We start from the raw sequence: 20,234 nt of genomic DNA, 5'->3' as shown, positions 1-20,234 counted from the left end.
AGTCAGTCATGCAGACACTGTCCATGGGAACAGAGTAGCCTTGTCTTCAAAGGTTACTAAGTTCAGACACCTCGTCTAAGTATTTATGATCCTGTACTAAAGCAGCTTCTCACTGAAACATACAAATGTATTGATCAATCAGAAAAGGAACCGACTATTCAAGTTTGTCATAAAACAGTTGCAAGTGTCAATAAAGAAAACAAATCAAATGATAAAAAGTCATCTCTTAAACATACATCAAGACTGAAGTCATTCTGAAATCAAAGTTTGCCAAGACCAAGATATTGCTTCAAGTGTTGACACATGAATGACAGTTATGAAACCTTTAGATTGCCAATGTCAATGTGTATGTTAATAGTGATATACAGATAGCAATTTTAAAGGGTGACAAACCAATGCCCATAGTGATGAAGCGTTAGTGTGAATTTCCTCCTGCTGAAGCTATAGACTTGTCTATGAAAGTTATCAGGGGCTTCCATCACAAACATGACATGTTTAATACAAAACTCCCTGCCGTGTGCTGATATCTGTAAACACAAGGTGGCCAGGAGTACTCCATCCTGATCAGTAGTGAGAGATCCCTCTGCCATGCTAAAGGAACAGAAATCTAGAGACAATCTGATCTGCTTAATTTGCCCGGCTGTGATTTGGAACTTCACCAAGAGGCATAATAAATAGTCCAGTTTTGAAGATGATGCTTTGCAGTGCAGTTTACATTTGTGTTTTTTTTCACCCGCTGGAAGTGATCTAACTGTTAGCAGCATGAGACAGAGGTTGTTTAACATTTATTGAGGCCTATCTTGCGATCCTGAAGAGTTGGCAGGGAACTTGCAACGGCAAATAGCGATGGAGAGAAAACGACACTTATTAGAGCTTAGTGAAGTCATTACAAGTGCAAAAAGATAACAAAGAATATCTGGTTTCACAGTGAATATATATACATGTATGTGCATTTTATCAAAATGGCAAAATTTCTAATGCAGACTTTGAACAGGGACAGTTGTTCAGAGCAAAATCTTTTGTCATTGTCTTCCTTAGGTGATATATGTGTGATGAACAATTTGTTCCTGTTCCAATCCACCATTATATAGCTGAATACTGTGATATGTAGTCTTAACTCAACACTCAAGCTTTACTGATATTTAAATTTTTAAGACATGTCTTCATACCTGTAGCACAGGGTGTTGGAGGGTTGCCCTAAGTTCAGGAAGAAAGATTGCCAAGAACACATGTAGATTGGGCAGTAAATTGTCTGTAATTCCTGGCCAGCGCACATGGATGTGCAGACTCTCATAAATCAGCTACAGCAATCAGTTTCATGTTGATACATTAAGCAGTTGATTGGCAAGATTGGATAATTTGTACATGATAGATCAGGCCTAAATGCTGTGCCTGGCACACAGGTCCTCAGAGGCACACAAGGGCTGAAAATTTCTTTGAGGGTGACTTTCACCTGAGCATGATCAATATTCCCTGTTGCCAACTTACTTGTTAATTGATTTAGCATGCCAAAAAATTTGTATCTAAAAACATTGGGTTGATAAAAAACAAACTGAAGGTATGATGGATTTTCAAAGTGTTTTCTACCTTATCCCAACTCTCACCTGCCAACATCCTCGGAGGTAGATGTTGGAAGGAGAATTTGCTCATTAGGTAAATGAGAGGATAACCATGGACACATTACCGACTCAAGGAGAGAAAGCATTCAATGTGTCTTCAGCAGTCAGAGAGTGATCAGCGACTCAAATTGCTTGTCAAGTGCAGCCCAGCTAAATAAATGGCTGGCTTACATTTGTAATCTGTTGGTGTTCTTGGTGGCAATTCTGTGGTTGCCTTCTCCTGAGTTGATTGATAATGTTCCCCAGTGACATTTTTTCAACAGATCCATTCAGTATTTACCGTGCTTCTGTTAATGATGAGGGAGGAATCTAGTTAAATACAGTCGTTTCTTGGCCAATACAACAATTTGTATATGTCCAGTATGAAAATGAGATTATCTGCATTTTCCATTTTTGAAATCAAATTAATTCAGAGTATGATTTGGAAATAATATGAAATAAATTATATGATCACCTTCATCCAGATTCCTTCAGGAATAAAGCAATCAAAGTCTGACAACAGGATGACTTGTCTGGATTTTAGGTGCTGTTGGCGCCGAAAGGTGGTCATATGGTCATTTATCACAGCCTAGACTGACCAATGACCATCAACAGTTGGTAAACCTGTTGCAGAAGGGCAATATCCCTAATAGCTCATCCTAATGAATATTCATGGACATGCTATACTAATTGCATCTCTTCTCATAGCTCTTCCCTCAGGACAGATCCTATGTATACAACCCTCCATGCACTTGCTCCAAATTTAATTGTGACGATTAATTTGATTTGGTTCCGCTTCTAGCTCTTTTGTGGTCCATAATTCAATTTTCTCCTCTGAGATAAGATCTGTCATGAATGTCTAGTACAGTAATCTCTCAAATGTAACCAGGTTTCAGATGGGCTAAGATTTAGCAACTTTTCAGAAGAATCTGCATCATTTATTGATTAACATGTTTGTGAGTTGTTGATGAGTTTGAGAGTTTCAGGAGACAGTTTTGTACCTTTTTTCGAAAAATTGATAAGAATGATCATCCATGAATACTCTATCATGCACATGCAACTGACAGGGATGTCTTCAATGATAGCTGTTGCAAACTGACTTTCAGATTTTGAAAAGAAAATCCATGTCATGCAAGTTTGAAAATATTATGATGATATTCTCCAAGCTATGAATTGGGGCGATGGGATAGTCTAGTGATTCGCTCATCACGTCGAAGACCCAGGTTCGATTTCTCACATGGGTACAATGTGTGAAGCCCATATTCCTGGTGCCCCCCGTCGGGATATTGCTGGAATATTGCTAAAAGGGGGGTAAAACTATGAATTGGAAAGGTGAGAAATATGAAGTTATTTTAATAGAGGCAGTGATGGTAAACTCTTCTTGTCTTGTGTATTACAAGCTTACAGATCATCGTGGTTCAGAATAGTTGTAAGGAGAGATGACTATTAATCAGGGTTATGTGTCTGGAATCAATGAATATCCTAAGACATTTTGGATTACAAGTTGCACAACATCCCTTAATAAACACACACACACAGCAGACAGACACTCACACACACACTCACAGAGAGAGAGAGAACAGTGTGAGACTCTTGTAGTTAGCTTCCTGTGTTTTCACGCCTCTTTAACACATCCGATTTTGCAGCCCAGAGATGTATTGACGTGTTTTCAGTGGTTACAATCATTGCGTCTGCTTAAGCTAAGCCTGTGCTTACACAAGTCAATAATCGGATTATCATGGAATTGTCTATTTGATTGAGAACCAATACTTTGTTAACACAACCCCTGACTTTGTGTGTAGGCTGGAGGTGTAAATGCCCTGTTTGGCTAACATTGCTGCTGCTGTAGGTTGTAATTAGGCCTTTTCTTGAATATATAAGGAACAGTAGGTTTTCGTGTCGAGATAATACCCGGTATCTGGTCTTGGAAGTTATTGATCCACTGAGTATTCTCATCAAACAAGTGGTACGTAATTGTTGGAATTCAGACTGAGCTAGAGAGAGGTGGAGGCTGGGGTGAAGTGTATTGACATTCATCCCTGTGTTGTTTGGACGTGAGCTTGGAAACAAATGACCAGTCTCAGTAAAGATGTTGAATTAATATTTTGTGGGTGTTTAAAACAATCTGCAAAACCAAAAAAAACTACAAGAAACTATAACGGACATTGTAAATGATTTGTTGTAAGGCACAAAAGATTTATTCTGAGATGGGATGACTATTTTGAATAAAATCCTTGAGATTCCATCACGTGGCAAGTCTATTTAGAAAGTGTTAAGAACGTCGCTTGACTAAATGCTATTTACGGCAATCTCGGGTTTAGCGGGCAGAGTGGACTTAGCTCGTTTGTGAATGTTGACATTTGAGCGTGTTCTCATGAACTTTTCTCAGCGAGAAGGGAGGTTTAATCCCTCTGCAGCCTCTAATTGCCAACAGAATGTATTAATATTTCACTATCATTCATAGTTTTAAGTTCCATAGCTCATTTAGGTGCACTTTCACTGCTGCTGGCTTTTGCGATTTGGGGAGCGGGCCCATGTTCCGCTGATGGGCAGACTGACCTTCCTCTCATTGATTGATTTCTGTAAAGTCGTCAATAGTTTCTTCATTAAGGTGCTATTCAATAGTCTCACTGCTGCTCACAAAAAGTGGCCAGTGCAGTTACATCCTTTAATAGCTCAGATTGCATGTTCATTCGGATTGTAGTTTTTGCGTTTGGCTGAATTTTCTTCACATAATTATGGCTCTGCCTTTTTGTGTAGAAGCTGAATGATGAATTAAGACTGAGGGAGTCTGTTCAAGAAGCAGTCGCAATGTCGGAAAGGTCGCCTAGGACATATTTAATGTCAAATAATTAGAGTAAGAGGTGATACCAGATTCTCGCTAGTGTAATGAACCTTGAGGTTTGCCACAATTTTATGGCATATGACTTTTTTGATGTTTCATAATGCCCAGACGTTCCATTTTCTGTGTGCTGTACCAGAATTCAGCCTGAATTGCTGTGGTATATATATTCTTTCATCAGTTGAAATGTCATTTTCATGGTGATTTGTTTCTTCCAGAAAAATATGCAGACATTGCAAATGTCCTCCCGAAGCACATGACATGGCAACCGGTGGCGAGCAGGAACGTACCCTCAACCGACTCATCCACGACGTCAAGAGGAACTCAACCAGCGATGATGACAGCGGCTGTCCTCTTGAAGAGTATGCCTGGGTACCAACTGGGCTTAAACCCGAACAAGTAGGTTGTCTCCCTTACTTTACACAAACCACACTGGATTGTTGCAGTTAAAACAGCACAGAAAACAAATGGTAAACTGATCATTCAAGCAACAATAGCCTCAAAATGTGAAAACCTGTGCAAATCAGAACTCTTGAAGGGGACATAACTCCAAAGCTGTGTCCTGTTTGAAATAATAATCTGTATGAGAAGGTATTCAAGTTTTAACAAGCATGTCACAGTGATCAATCATCTGATTGATCACCATGCAAATAAAACTTGTTAAGACACTCAATTTCAGTTGCGAAAAACTGACGAAAAGGGCATAAATTTGGAGCAATGTTCATTAACAATAAAATCAGAGCCTCCTCACCAGTTCTGACCAAAGTACTTAATTCTAGGGCTTTCCCAATTTTACAAGGCTATTTAGCTTTAGACATTAAGTCATATCTCAAAGGAAAGGTTTATTTGAAATGTCAACATTCTTTATTCACACTAAAATCAGTGAAATCAATCTGTCCTAGATTTTTCCTGATACAGTTAAAATGCTTCTTCAAATTTGCAACTATTAAAAGCCTTGGGATTCAACACAGGATTGGGTCATAACAGTCTTTGATATGACAAGCATCTTCGAAACAAATGATGCAATCGTAAAGACGGATATCCTCCCCAAGACCTTGTCTCAACATGATGTTAGCATTCTTCAAGAGGCCATGCCTGATATCTTTGATGCTATGGGACGCTCAAAATCGGGTCAATATTTTCAATCAGAGTTTTAGATTTCCAATCTTTGATCTTTGCCCTCGTTAATTTGCCAGACTGTATGAAAAATGACCAAATTCAATGAAATAATTTTTTGCTGGACTGAATATGATTGTTCTGTTTCTGTTCTTTCGGGGAGACCCTGATTTCGATAGTATGGACAGGAAAGGATCTGGTATTGGTCATTTTATCTTTGAAATCTTCACAAAATCCTTACAAAGTGCACTTTCGGACCTCCCTTGTCAAAAGGTTCACTGGCCCAAATGGGTATTTCATGAATAAATTTGCCATTTTTTCAAAATGCCAAGTGTGTAGATTAATTAGAATTTGTTTCCAGTACAGGCCTCGGACATTAGAGGAAAGCTTTCACTGTTGTGTTGTCATCGTCCCATCCTTGTAATCAGGTTTCAAAATGAGGTTACAATTGTTGGATCTTCAACGGATTGTGTGTTTGAATCACCACATTTCTGCTGCTGTTTTCATTTTGAATTCTAACAACCAGTTTCATTGCCTCTGATTTCTTTAGAACACATTTTATCCATTCTGCCCATACATTTTGATGATATTTTTTAAAAAGAAACCAACAGACGTCACGGAGGCAAGTGGTTAGTGTGCTTTTCCTTTTGCACAAAATCCAGGATTGAATCCTATTTTGGTTACCCAATGTGGTAGTGCTTGACCATGATAAACAAATGACTTGGGGCACCATATAAAACCAGGCAATCTATGACATTAATGCCCTGGTTGACTTGAGCACTTAGCATGGTGAATCCCAGCTCCAATCCTTGTCAGAACAACATGGGGTTATTGTGGATTCTCTCTGAAATGAGGGAGATGTTGTGGACAGGTTGACCTGAAATTGTTGAGGGACTCTCCAACATGCCATGAGAGGCTCAGTGGATAACAAGGCAAATATTGATGAGCTCTTAAGCCTGTGACCAGCAAACTTTGTATCAATTGTTGGGGAATTTGTTGTAATTTGTAGGGATTGTTAAACATCACATGCATACCCAACACAATTGCTTAAAGCCTGGGTTTAGTGCTCACAACTGATTATAGATCATGCTTCTAAATGTGTTTGCATTGTGCATAAACACAGGTTAGGGAGATTTACGAGTAGAATAAATTGGATCAAAGTTATATATGTGCCGTGAATGGAAATCGATTTGTGCATATTGCTATGAACCATTGTTACGTAAGAATTCATGTTACAGTTTTTGTGTTTCATGTCAGTTTGTGTTTCAGATTTTTGTGCAAGAATATTATTTGGAATTTTAGAGGATATGATTTTTATTTTCTGTAATACTAAACTGGATAAACAGTGATCACATTTGGTAACAATATTGTTTACATTTTGACAGGTGTAATGATTTTTACTGAAACGATTCAATAATTATTCTGATTTGGAGGATGATTCATTTCTACAGTCGCAATTCTTTATATGATTCACAACCGTGTTTAACATGATAAAAGATAATTCTGATGTAATTAACATACTAACAATAGATTTTTCATGCCACTGGTCTTTTATTGTGAAAAATCTGACAATTAACTGCAAATTGTGTTTGCATTAAGACCATATTTCTTTAAAATCAGTGACAAGACCGTATGGTTTGGCAAGATTTTGAAATTGTTTGGTCAATAGAGGGCACAGGTAATTGTGAAGTGGCACTTCCTCCATGACAGAAACTCAGCAATTGTCCCAGTTTGAATTCAAGTGAATTGATGACCCAATTATTCTCAGATTCCTGCTTTGAATAACTTGCTTAAGATTAGTCATGGTTTTATTGAAGACCAAAGGAATTTTCGACTAAAGAAGTCGAATTCATCAAATACTTCAACATTACAGGAAAGTTACAGACATGATACCACCCAATTCTGCAGCACTTTTTAATTTTCCAAAATTGAATTACACCACATTGTGTTTAATGTTTTAATTTGATGCAAAACATCTAAGATTACATCATGATACTGGAGATGAAAGTTAGTCTAATTGTGTTAATAATAAAATTCCAAGTAATGAGAAAATAAACTTCTGTTAACCAAGGGGGTAATGACATTATGCTGCAAAATTACAACAAAAACTAAGATCAGAAATTTTCCAAAAGATGAGCTGGTTGATTAGGGCAACTTGTAAAGATAGCCTGGTCAAGTAGATGAAGGTAATTATCCTGATCTGATCTGATAATAAAATAGCTTCACGTGATACACGGGACACTGTGGTAGCCTTGTGGTTAAAGCGTTCTCTCGTCACACCGAAGACCTGGGTTTGATTCCCCACATGGTGGAATGCATGAAGCCCATTTCTGGTGTGCCTGCTGTGATATTGCTGGAATAGTGATAAAGCAGTGTACAAGCTTACTCACTCACATGATAAACACTAATTGATATTTGTATGTGAAATGATTAACTGATATTTAAGGAAACAATATATGTCAAGATGATATTACGATGGTGTGCATTGAACAGAAAAGGTATGGTTTGTCTGAAATGGTGTTGCATACATTACGTCAGTGTTTTGTGTTACGGAGCCTTCAGAGCCTCAGATATATGTCAGTTCTGTGCAATAGAACAAAGCCTTCAACAATACTAGCCTGGTATGCATGTATTTTTCTTACCTAAATAGAACAAGAATAGCTATTTGTTTCACATGGTTTTGTGTCTGTTAAGTCGGTGTAACAGATCCTTGAAAGCGCCAGACTTTGTCAGATCTGTGACACGGAGCCAGGGAAAAATATTAGTGTTGTGACAAACTAGATGTTTTCCTGACATGATTTCTATTAGATTTGGAAAAGTGTTTCTCGTCTCACTCCATCCATTTTTATTTATTTCTAGTTTTAACTTTTTAAATGTCATATTACTGAAACCATGATGATAAAATGCATAATTTAAATGCTGAGGTTTGAAATACATATTGTGTTTTTAGCATATTAAGTTCATTTCATGTGTTCAGTGAAACACAACTCAAAAGTTTCTTTCTTCAGGTTTTAATTTCGGGAAGTTTGACAAGAGTTTGAAGCTGTTGCGTGCGTTATCCATGCATCAAAGCGTCTCAAAGACAAAAGCGTGTCGTTTAATTATGGTGTAATATATAAAATTTTACGCCCCTGATTTGCTTATTGCAAGATATCAAAAGATTGGCAGTTGGTTTATCTGACACTAAATGCATTGAGAATTTGTTTTGGAGAGTAGCTTAGCTTTGAAGTGAAAACTTCTTAAAATTTAAAAAGTAGTCTGTAGAAGCCTTTTCCTTGTTAAAAGAATGCTATGACACTGATTGATATTGCGTCCAGACAAAGGGGAGGTAACCATGTTAGCCTCAACTCTTGAGACAACTAAATTCAATTTAGGGAGACTTTGACTGATCATGGGATGGGTTTTTGTCCATGTTTTGTACTGAAGTCCTGGTTTGTGAATGAAATGTTGTGATTATACAATGTTGGTGCTATCCTGAAAATCAGCTTTTGATTCTTATGCAAGTTCCTTTAAAATCTTAAGGAAAACATAAACATTAATTGACTTTAATTCAGTTTTTGAATCTGGTTAAGCTGTTTTCAAGATCATGTTCTTGTTGCAAAGCATTGATATTTTCCTTTGTGTTCAACTGAAGTTTTTCAGGTATGAATCAATTTGTAATTTACGGTGAGTCTCATTCAAGTAGTCTTTGATTTCCGCAGGAAAGATATCTCAAGTACTGTCTTAAATAAGAAAAGTCAGGATGTATCAATATTTGTCCAGCTTAATTGTGCCAATTGCAGTAATTAAGAGCAGTTCTACCATCTGTTCAGACTAGAGAGCACTCTTCAAGGGAGGTTATTCATGCGACACAAATCTCAGCATTTGATGCATTACACCGTCTAAGTGACATGTTGACATTAGGAGTGGTGTCCGTTACATTGCTTGCAGTCTTAAGAGCAGGTAATTGATCGTTACCTTTCGTTATCACCTGGAAGTTCTCAGGTGGGTTATTGTCTCACCTGCTCAGGTAAATCAAAGCTCGTTAAGGAAATCAGATTTATTTGATTAATTTTCCATCCGACTTTTATTGTAGCTAGCGTGGATTATTTACACATTGATTGGAATTTTATTCTGCGCATATCTAATGCATGTTTACTCATATTGTTAACATACTAAAAACATTGTAGCAGGTTAATTAAGCAAACACGAAATGTACCGTGTCTTGTATTAACATCCTTTGTGGTGCAATATTTGCAGTGATTACATTTGAGAGAAATAATTCACAGAAAGAGTTTTTGGAAAAAAATTATTTATAGAATGAGTAATTTGTGATAAAATCCCAAGTGTTACATCAATCTTGATTACAACATAAACAATGCTGGTGTAAGTGACACAATTTGCCATTTTCACCGTGTAATTTTGATGAGTAATCTCACAGCTAGACAGAAGGTGTAAATAAAAGCCTCCATACCTAATTTAGAGGTCAGCCTACTTGAAGCGATTCCAATTTATTCTAATGTCCATACATTACACTTAATTGGCTTGCTTTTGAAGTCCGGCAGTATCGGTTAAAACAATAGCCATAGCTGGCTGGTCCATTTAAGCACATCATAATACATCACACTAATTTGTCGGAGGAACAGTCGCCTGATAGGCTGATTTCTTTTTAAGTAGATTTATTTCAGCAGCATGCCTAAACATTGCAGAACAACAATAGGTCTCTAAATATGCTCTTGTACAGCTTGTTTGAACATTTTGCTGTGTTCCAGCTTGTCGAACGCTTTCATGTGACAGGGGGGCATTCTTCAAGTGTGCAGCAAAGCTTTATTTTCAAGTGGAAATCTTTTCCTGGAATATGGTGAAAATGATTCTGTCTTTCAGTAATACTTCAAGTTGTATTAGAGGAATAAGGTCCTGCCCGCCTATGAATGGGTTTGAATTGTTTGCGATGGTTCTTAATGAAATTATTTTGAAAAACGTACGTGAAAGGGTTTTTACGAAAAAAGTGTCGTGAGAGAATGTGTCAATATCATTAATTTTCACTTCTTGAAAGATTGAAGAAACACAGTGGGTGAGTGGAGACTTTATTTGATCTTCAATTTGTGGTCGTCCAGCATGGCCACGTTGGCCTGTGTGAGTTGAGCTTGCTGGAGCAGTCTAGCAATAAATCATGAACACGTCTGGTTGGGGTGTACAGGAATGCACCCAGTTTAGGAATGAATGCATCATTATTTCGTTGCAGTCCACTTTCTCTAGTTACATCCCTTAGTTGTGGAGGGATCCACTGATTATTGGCATGAATCAAGTGTCCTGATTATGACCCTTCGTCTGTCAGCTCTACTGTACTTGTGATTTCACCAGTTTTGGGATGGTTGGTTAGCCTTGCGGTTAGAGCGTTTGCTTGCCATGATTACATACATGGGTACAATGTGTGGATCTCATTTCTGGTGTACCCTGCTATATTGGTGGAATATGGCTAAAGGCGGGGTAAAACCCATCTCACACACTCACCAATTTGGAAATTTGTACGACCTACAAACATTCCAGCTCATCTCCCATGTTATAGTGACATTCCATTATATCGCTGAAATATTCAGGCTAATTCAGTCAGTATGAATAAACATCACAGAAAGAAAAAAGATAATTGGAAACGGAATAATATGTTAATAGTACACTTAATGTTGATGTTGTATTTCGACTTCCTCAGAATATTGACATCAAAACCATGATGATCATCATGAGTTGTCCACTGTATGACATAGTAAATATACAACATGTAAACATCTCTGTGGCAGTCCCCAAACAGCAAGAAAATACAGTTATGGATCTTACAAGAACTATCCTGATGGATGCTTGTTTTTCCTGTTTGGCAGTTGAAGAGCAGGTCTGAATCAATGTGAATTACAGGTCTTTGTTGGAAAGCAGTGTTGTATGGTGAAATCTAATGCTGACATGGAATTTGACCGCTGGGCAAATTGCTCATCTAGGACCCCTCGCCTGTCAAAAGCAACAATCTTCAAGACATTGGTGATTAAGATTTGACATCTTGCATAACACTCCCCTAAAAACTAGTTCTGTTACTTGCATTTCATCTTGCTGGCTTCAGTTGACAAATTCAACATCTCGCAACACACATTTGAGGCTTTTTCAGTCATCAACCTGTTCTGTTGGATTTTATCCATATCATCGATATTTTCTATTAGGATTCTTATGACTTTGACATTTAAATATTTTTGCAAATTTTCTTCATCCATAGGGATGATCATCCCTCAAGTCATGAAATACTTACATTGCCTTCTACAAATGGAAAATCTGAGTAATTATGCCGAAGGTGTTGGGGTTTTGTGAGAAGAAGGGAAATGTATTTGGTTGAGGTGTTACAACTGTCTGGGTCAAACTGCCTAATGTGGTTATGTTGTCCTGACCAGATGCCCAGAGTTGACCAATATACTTACAGCTTCATCCTAACTCCCATGGGAAACGAGTATCACACCTTCTCCAGGACCATCACTTGGGGCAGACCATGGGTCAGTCAGGGTTAACACCTTCATCCAAGTAGTTGGAATATCTGTGTACTCAGAAGCCCTCGCATCTCCACACTTGCTTCACCAGGCATCTCCACACTTGCTTCACCACGGTACTATCGGTACTATCGGTTTATCTGATCAAACTTGGCAGCATTTCAACTGACTTGTTCCAAATCGAAGGATGCCCTTATTTTTTATACAGATGATTTGATATAGCACTGTTCTGTAGTCAATCCAGTGCTTAAGGTCAATATTTGTAGGGTACGCATGGCAAAGGTTTTCCTGAAACCTGTGCACACAATAACATCTCAGTTCGAGTGTGATTCTCCGTTTTTTTCATTGGATGATCAAAGTATTTCTCCAACTGTCCTGGATAGTGGGGGAAACAAATTCTGCTGCTAGGCTAATATGGGACCAGGTGGTAACAGTGGTATGAATAATACTATGGTGACCACTTGAGACAATGCTGTGTCCTGCTGGTGCTCATACTATTGACCACCAGTTGACCAAAACCCTATACCCAGTGTATCCCAGGGCAGAGGATCTATTCTACGTGACAAAAGGCAGTTACTTCAGAAACAAAATGGACTTGAAAGAGTCTTCAGATGGAATGGATCTTCTCTGTACACATCTTCTACTCATTAGATTAAAATCTTTGGAAAGGGAGAAATGTAGAACATCCTCATTCAACTCAATTCTTTGTACGATGAGATTGACATTCAATATTCAGCATGGAAGGATGGGACCTCAGCAACTATGTTACTGTCTGGACAAGAAGATTCAGATTCATTGCATCTTGTTTCTATGTGGGCTGGAGTCTGGGAGGGAGTATAATTCAATCATATGAGTGGGGCGTACCTTGGCAGTCCCGTCTGTGTTTCACTACCTAACCAAGTTAGCTGGACAGCATTGTTGGTCAGGCACTGATATAACCAAATAATGACCACTGAAGATGACCCAGGCAACAGCTGGCCAGTGATGGTGAACCATTACATGACCATGCTCTTGTTTTACCAGCCAGGGAAACAGTGCGTTTTGTCAGATGCTGTTGTGATAAACCTTCAGTTGAAAGGTTAACACAGGCTGTTGTTCCCTGCAAAACTCCACTTCTGACCATTTCCATCAGGATCTAGTCACTTCAAGTCAATTTGCCATTGCTACTATCAATGTCCATACACTTGTACCAAGCACTGGCAATTGAACTATTAAGTTACAAACAAATGTGAAAAGAACGGCCAAAAATTATTATTTGTAAGGGAAATTTGCAGGGAACTTCAATTTCTGCATGTTATTTTCATTTAGATTATATATGGACACCATTTCTTCTCAGGTTTTTCCTAAATGTAAATGCATACCTAATAACTATGTATGTCTGTCTGAAGTGGTATAAGTAATTGAATCTCTCAATCAATTTATTCATGGGGAAGTAGAATAATTCAAAGGGTCAGACAGTAGTATGTCTTTGTTTTTCCTAAATGATTTTTCCGTTTATAAAAAATGACAAGTGCGTGAAAGTATTTCCATATCTGAGACCCAGGAGAATGATCTTTTCCACATTATTCTGACATATTCAACACCTGGAAGAGGCCCAGGGTCAAAGGCTGAAAATTGTTATCAAAATAAGATGACCTTGTCTCTGACCTTATGACCATCACCTGGTTGCTGCCTTAAAAAACTGCAAATTTGACCGTTATGTCTGAACAGGTCTGAATAAATATGTCTAGCAAGAAGCAGATGATGGGCTTAACTAATGCTGTTAGTTGAAGAAATATGTGACGGTTTGGACAGGTTTATCAGTCTACTGTGTCATCAGAATGCATGTTTCTTGGTAGTAAAATTTCAATTTTTTAACCCTCATGAATTCCCAAGACATTCCACAGCACTTTGCATGTTGATTGACCATTTTAATTTGAAATTCAAAATACTTCTTGGGGAAAGATTTTAATCTTGGACATCTTTATTACATTAGTTAAACCCCCAAAGAAAGTTTAGATTTCACTTAAAATGTTAATGGGATAATTATTGTAATTTTCAAATAGGTGTTTTTGAGCAGGCCTTGTTTATAGGCACAACACTTGGCTTTGTGAGTCATGGGAATTTTTTTAAAAGCTGAAAGTACAAGTAAAGCAACTTGATGCTTGTTGGTTTGCTATTGAAAGGAAATAAACTGTACCCATATATCAATCTTTAGGTAATTGGAGCCTGAATACATTTCCATGGCACAAGGCAACTCTGACTTAAAGTCAATAGATGGTATTCCAGTTTTCTGAAACAAGGGAAGGCTTGATTTCATGCTCTATGAATAATTTTCTTCTTGTTGTATTTTCTTAACTGGAGGCATCTTATTCTCTGTCAAAGTTTATTACGCATCCCAAGCTGCTTTGTAAGGCTTGTGGGTAAATATTGCTCTCGGGGACGAACCTTGAGTGCCAATTTGGCCCATTCACCGCTGCTGAATGAAGCACAGGAAAACAAATATGATTTTTGAAAGATTGACATCCGTGAATGTTCTTCTGGTAAGGTTCGCGCCAGTTCCCATATTGATTGGCTAAATATCAAATGGTGTTGGGCACTTGAAGCGAAAGATACATTATGACATCCTTTCCACATCATAGTAACTGCCTCAGAGGGAAATGAAGGCACCGTTTTGCTCCATCGCTCGTAACTTAGTTTACTGTTGAGTTAAGTGTGAGCGTGCTGTCGGTCTGTTGATTGTAAGTTGGTTTAAAGCTGGTTGGTCTTCAAGTTTACCACGCACTGCTAACTTGGAGCAAACTTTATACAAGATAGCTTCTTGAATGAGTGGAGATTCTCAAGACCGGGCCTTTTGGATCAATAATTGTCAATTTGAATGTTTTAATTTAGATGATCTCACCAGATAAATATTTACAAGGGAATTCTTTAAATGAATCTAAAATGTCAAAAATATTTCATATGATGAATGTTATGAATTAAAATAACGAAGATGGGAAGTTCATATAATTTTATCCAGCGATAGAATGGAAGATGATTTGAATAACAACAGCTTCTGTCCTGTTTAATGTCATCATCGTTTTTACTCAGCTCACATTTCCTTCATAAACAATTCCAAGATCTTATCAGAATTAAACAAGACATTCCATATTTAGTAATTTGACGAGACTAAGCATCCATTTATAACATTATTGGGGTCATGTTTTTAACCAGTCAGGTTATTGAATCATTTTCAGTGCAGAACTTACGTCTCAGTCGGTGTCAGGCGTGGAGACAGGGAGCCTGGTGTCTCACATTATTGGGTCTTCTGTGCAATAGTATTCATAGACTTCCAACACAAAATAGAGACAAAGTAGAGATTGATTCTTTGAAATACACCATTTAATCTTGTGTGCTGCTTCAAATTAACATGCCATTTACAGGAAAAGGATGTTTTGATGACCAGCTTCCCTGACCAACTTTACAAGACCTGTTGCTTAAGAATTTGCTTCCAAAACATCAGTTGCTTATAAATAGGTTAGACAGGACTATTTCTTGCAACAATTATATTCAGTTTCGTAATATCACAGATGCTACAAAATAATTCCTTGTGTTCAACATGTGTTGTTTGTCTTGTCATGTACAAGCATAAGTTTTCTGGGGGGAAATGTTTTATCATTCTCTGGCATGGTTTACAACGCTAAGGTTGTTCGCCTTTATCCAATATTTTATTCAGCCATTGCGATAACCATGTCTCAGGGAAGATGTCATGTTCATTTATTAAACATTAAAGGATTTTCTAGCTTGATAACGGTACCCTTGGTTGTTTACATGTCCACGAATCCTTTTAAGTAGTTTCTAGACTGATACCTTTTTACGCAAACAATCTAATGATTACGCCATGCATCGAGCAAATCATTGATGGCTTGAAATATGCATGAGCTGGCCGGCCTAACCTGATGATGGCTGACAATACTTGAGACACATGTTGAAGTTTTCAGGACATTAATTTCAAGAGTGTGATCTGGAATTTTCTTACATCTCACATTAGGTGCACTTGAAAGGAAGTTCAAAGTGATATCGGAAACAAAACTGACTTCCCCTTGAAATTTTTCATCTGGGGAAAGCAATACTTAAATAGCTCTCCTGCAATGTCTTCCTGCGAGACAGCAGCTAGATTGTAAGCGAGGTATCAGACTGGGATTGTCTATTTTATTATATTCTATGGGTAGAAAGCTCCTGTGGGATTAACAGACGTGCATATTCAAGGTCGATGAAAGCAGAGACCAGCTACAACAGTCCACATTATCATCAGTAGCTCTCCAGCATCAGCTTGTTGTTCATTAGTTGTAATCTCATCTGGTGTTTGTTGTTTAAGACTACAGTCAGCAATATTCCATGTATAGGATGGAAACTTGTAAACCTCAGTGAATCGGTGAGTGAGTGAGTCAGGTTTGATGTTTCTTTTAGCAATATTCTAGCAATATCATGGAAAGGGACATCGGAAATGACCTTGACACATTGTACATTTGGGCATCAAACCCAGTCGTTTGGGGTAAGGAGCGAAAGCATTAACTAGGCTACCCCCCCACCCTTTATAAATCTCCTCATGCAGGTAACCAGTGTACTGACGTTAGCAATGACCCTAGCTGTTGGGGATGAGTCTGACCATGGGATTCAACAAGTAGGACCATCTGAGCCATTACGTCACCTCGTGTGACCAAATAAGTTGCTGGCAATCTGATTCAAACCTCAAATCTCCATGCAGTCTGATATTCCTCACACCAACTTCAGCAATGTTCATTACATTAAAATCAAAATAATACTTGTTTGATTGGCATTCTAGAAGTTGGGTAGATGAAGAATGAGGACTATTTTTATGGATACACAACTTCTTTATTCTATATAGGCGACGTTTCGACAGATTCTAATGTCGTTGTCAAGCAAGTGGTGACTTCTTTATTCTATGTAGGCGACGTTTCGACATAGATTCTAATGTCGTTGTCAAGCAGAATCTATGTTGAAACGTCGCCTATGTAGAATAAAGAAGTTGTCTATTCATAAAAATAGTCCTCATTCTTCATCAAAATAATCACCTGGTTGTGCTGCACAAGATATACATATGCTTTTTAAACAGAAACTATGATTTGACATTAAACCCCCAGTTAATTGCAGCAACTAGTATTAAATAGTTTTGTTATCACTTCCGTTTTGTGGTGCTTTGTTCCGTCTGTACTACAACACCAGATTGCCCGATCGTTACATTATTTGTCCAGTTGAATCATTCATTCCTGCTTTGACCTTTCAAAGTTTTTCCTGTTGAAATAATTGAAATATTTTTAATATTTTTTTAGACATGAAAAGAGCCATGAATTCATTATGAAGCTAATCTTCAAAATAATGTCACAGGTTCTGTGTCAAGATATTCCAGGACGCCTCTTTCCTCGGTGTTTGCGTAATAAACTAATGTAATCAAATCCTAATTTGCCTCCAAAGAGATTTGCTTTTTAAATCATCCAAAATCTCTTTGCTCAATATGAGATGCTCAATTACTGCTTTACATGAAGTATCAGCTTTCCTGACTCTGCGACATATGAAATATGCACGAGTTGATGGTTTTATCGAGAGTGGTATTACCAATCCAAAATAGGGACTACAGACATGCATTAAGGAGAAATTTGGTACACTGATAAAGTCATTATCGGACCAGGAGCAACCCCAATGTCGGCTTATCTGAAACCATACATAATTATAATTGACAAGTTTTCTGCTAGTGTCAGACTTATCTAATAATATGCTTTACGCCCTGGGCTAGTGATTGTCTCATTTAGGCTTGAAGGGATTAAATTGTTAGAATTATTTGACAAAATCAGTCCAGAACTTGCCAAAAGGAATTCAAACTCCAGTGCTTGCTTTATAGTTGATATTTAATTGCTGTAGCATAAACCTCAAAAGGCCTATCACAAAACTAGACTAATGACTTGCCATGAATTGGCATGGTTTTATGACTTGATTTGATTGGTTTGCTGGTGTGTATCTTTCTGTTGATTGGACAGTGTATTTCTGAGGCGTTATTTACATGCATTGAGGACAAAGGATTTTAGTGGAGGTTATTGTGTCAATGACACAGTTTTTTCTTGGGGAAAGGGATGGGTGAAAGGACACGGACGAATGGGTACTAGGACAAGCTTTAAAATTACTACAAAGGACAAGCTAATAGAATTTGTTAGCTTGATGGAATGTAGTTAGGATGATTCATAGGAATTTATTGTCAAATGGGATATGAAAATTGTTGCACATTTGTTAGGCATTAATATTCCCTGCTCTGATTGTTCATATGGTACACATTGGAATAAATTATTTTTTTATGGCACAAGTTGGATTGATTGAAGATGCATTGCCTCATTGTGACAAATATGGCGGTATTCAGGGGTTTGATGGAATAGATTCAAGTTAATAAAACTAATTTACTTCTTGCTTTTTTGCCTAAAAACAGAATTGAGAGTTGTTGCAATATGAAGAACGATCAGACTTCCAAAATGTAGTCTTCACCATTAGCAAAATGAAACGAAAGTTATCCAATTTTACTGTTGCTCTTTCTTCATGTTCAAGAAAAGGTCATTTCATTTTGAATCAAGAATGAACTGGGTGATTCAAACATAACTTGTTAGCTATTATCATCACTGATATCACATGATAAACAATGTCAAAGCACTTCCAGTATCTAAAACAATAGCTCCCTCTCACTACGAAAGATGCATTACACAATGAAACAGTTAATACAATGTTCCTGTAATATTTCAGTCCAAATACATCTCAATAAACAAGAAGCAGAAAAATGTTATCTGAGCTCTATCATGATGTTTTGTATATCGCTTTTCCCGATATCATGATGTTGCTATGTCGCTGTATGTGATATTGATGTTATTTGTGCAGGTGCTAGAGCCGGCACGCCTCTGTTGCAGTTCTTACCAACAATTACTGATGATCTTCAAGCAATCTGTTGAAACAGTAGGGCGCACTCATACACATACCACATTTAATAAATCGGAGATCATGGATATAGGAGGCGGCATTCCATATTTAACAAATGTGCGGTCAAATTTAGGAGTTGTGTGCATATGGTTGAAGGTTGTCATGAATGATGAATGCCTCGTCTCTCAAGCATCATAGCATAGCATATGTACAAACATGATGGAACGGGCAGCCAAATATCATCACATCGGGATATGTGGAGCTGCATGGGAGGAACTGGTTTCTTCTAGGTCTCTTAGCAGGAGGCTGAGTTGGATGTGTGAAGAATGTTATTACAAATATAAAAAATGGGATGGCTCGGTGTTGTTTACATTTCGATGAGAATCACAAAGGACCTTGCTTTAGCTTACCATCAAGCACTGTCATCAGATGCCGTCATTTCATGTCATTAGGTGTTGTCACTCCATGTCCATTGGGGCGTAATGTTACCACTGGGTGCATGTCAGGCACTATCCGTATTGCCATGGCACATTCTCAATACTGACTGGATGTCGTCATTGATAATGTTCGATACTGTCATCATTACCAGATGCTGTATCACTTCACAGCGACCTGTCATGGGCATCATGTCAGTTCTTCTGATGAACAAACTAACCATACCAGTAGGACTTGCATGATAAATTAAGCTTCATCTTTAGATGGAAATGGGCCCGTAAAGATGTGGGTTAGAACTGGTCTTCAGTAACCCATGCTTGCTGTAAGCGGCGACTAACGGGATCGGGTGGTCAGGCTCACTGACTTGGTTGACACATGTTATCATATCCCAATTGTATAGATTGATGCTCCTGCTGTTGATCACTTGATTGTATGGCCCAGACTTAATTATTTACAGACGGCCACCATATAGCTGGAATATTGCTGAGTGCGGCATTAAACAACAAACCAAACCAAAAGATGGAAATGCCCTGATTATGAGCTTTCTGTGCCCAAGGATTTTTCATTATTCAGAAAAAAATAGATTCATTGCTGATCTAGATTATCATTTTAACAATTGCTTGGTTGCAAGACAGTCTCAACCAGCTACAGTCCACATTGCTTGATGTTCAAAGGGCAATGTCAGTGACCAGACTTACTGGTTCATTTCTTATCATAACAGTTGTGAAGGAAGAATCTGAATACCATATGACCTGTCATTTCAACACAGTTTTTTTCCAAACATGTTCTGATAAACAGAATTAGCAT

At 37.8% G+C, this 20,234-nt stretch overlaps 1 protein-coding gene across 2 annotated transcripts in view; it reads left to right on the top strand.

Moving 5' to 3' along the window:
- The window catches only part of LOC124271156 (prickle planar cell polarity protein 3-like), a 161,878-nt gene that overhangs the window by 130,502 nt on the left and 11,142 nt on the right, over positions 1 to 20,234 (top strand). For both annotated transcript variants that reach the window (XM_046706225.1, XM_046706226.1), the window contains exon 3: positions 4,659 to 4,839. In XM_046706225.1, coding sequence (XP_046562181.1) covers positions 4,659 to 4,839 — 181 coding nt within the window. The remainder of the gene's footprint in view (positions 1 to 4,658; positions 4,840 to 20,234) is intronic.

Source organism: Haliotis rubra, unplaced genomic scaffold (genome assembly GCF_003918875.1).
Source record: "Haliotis rubra isolate DU_JTF1 unplaced genomic scaffold, ASM391887v1 Scf158, whole genome shotgun sequence".
NCBI lineage: Eukaryota > Metazoa > Mollusca > Gastropoda > Lepetellida > Haliotidae > Haliotis > Haliotis rubra.
The sequence above is the reverse complement of the archived record's forward strand: the minus strand, read 5'-3'. Positions and strand labels throughout refer to the sequence as shown.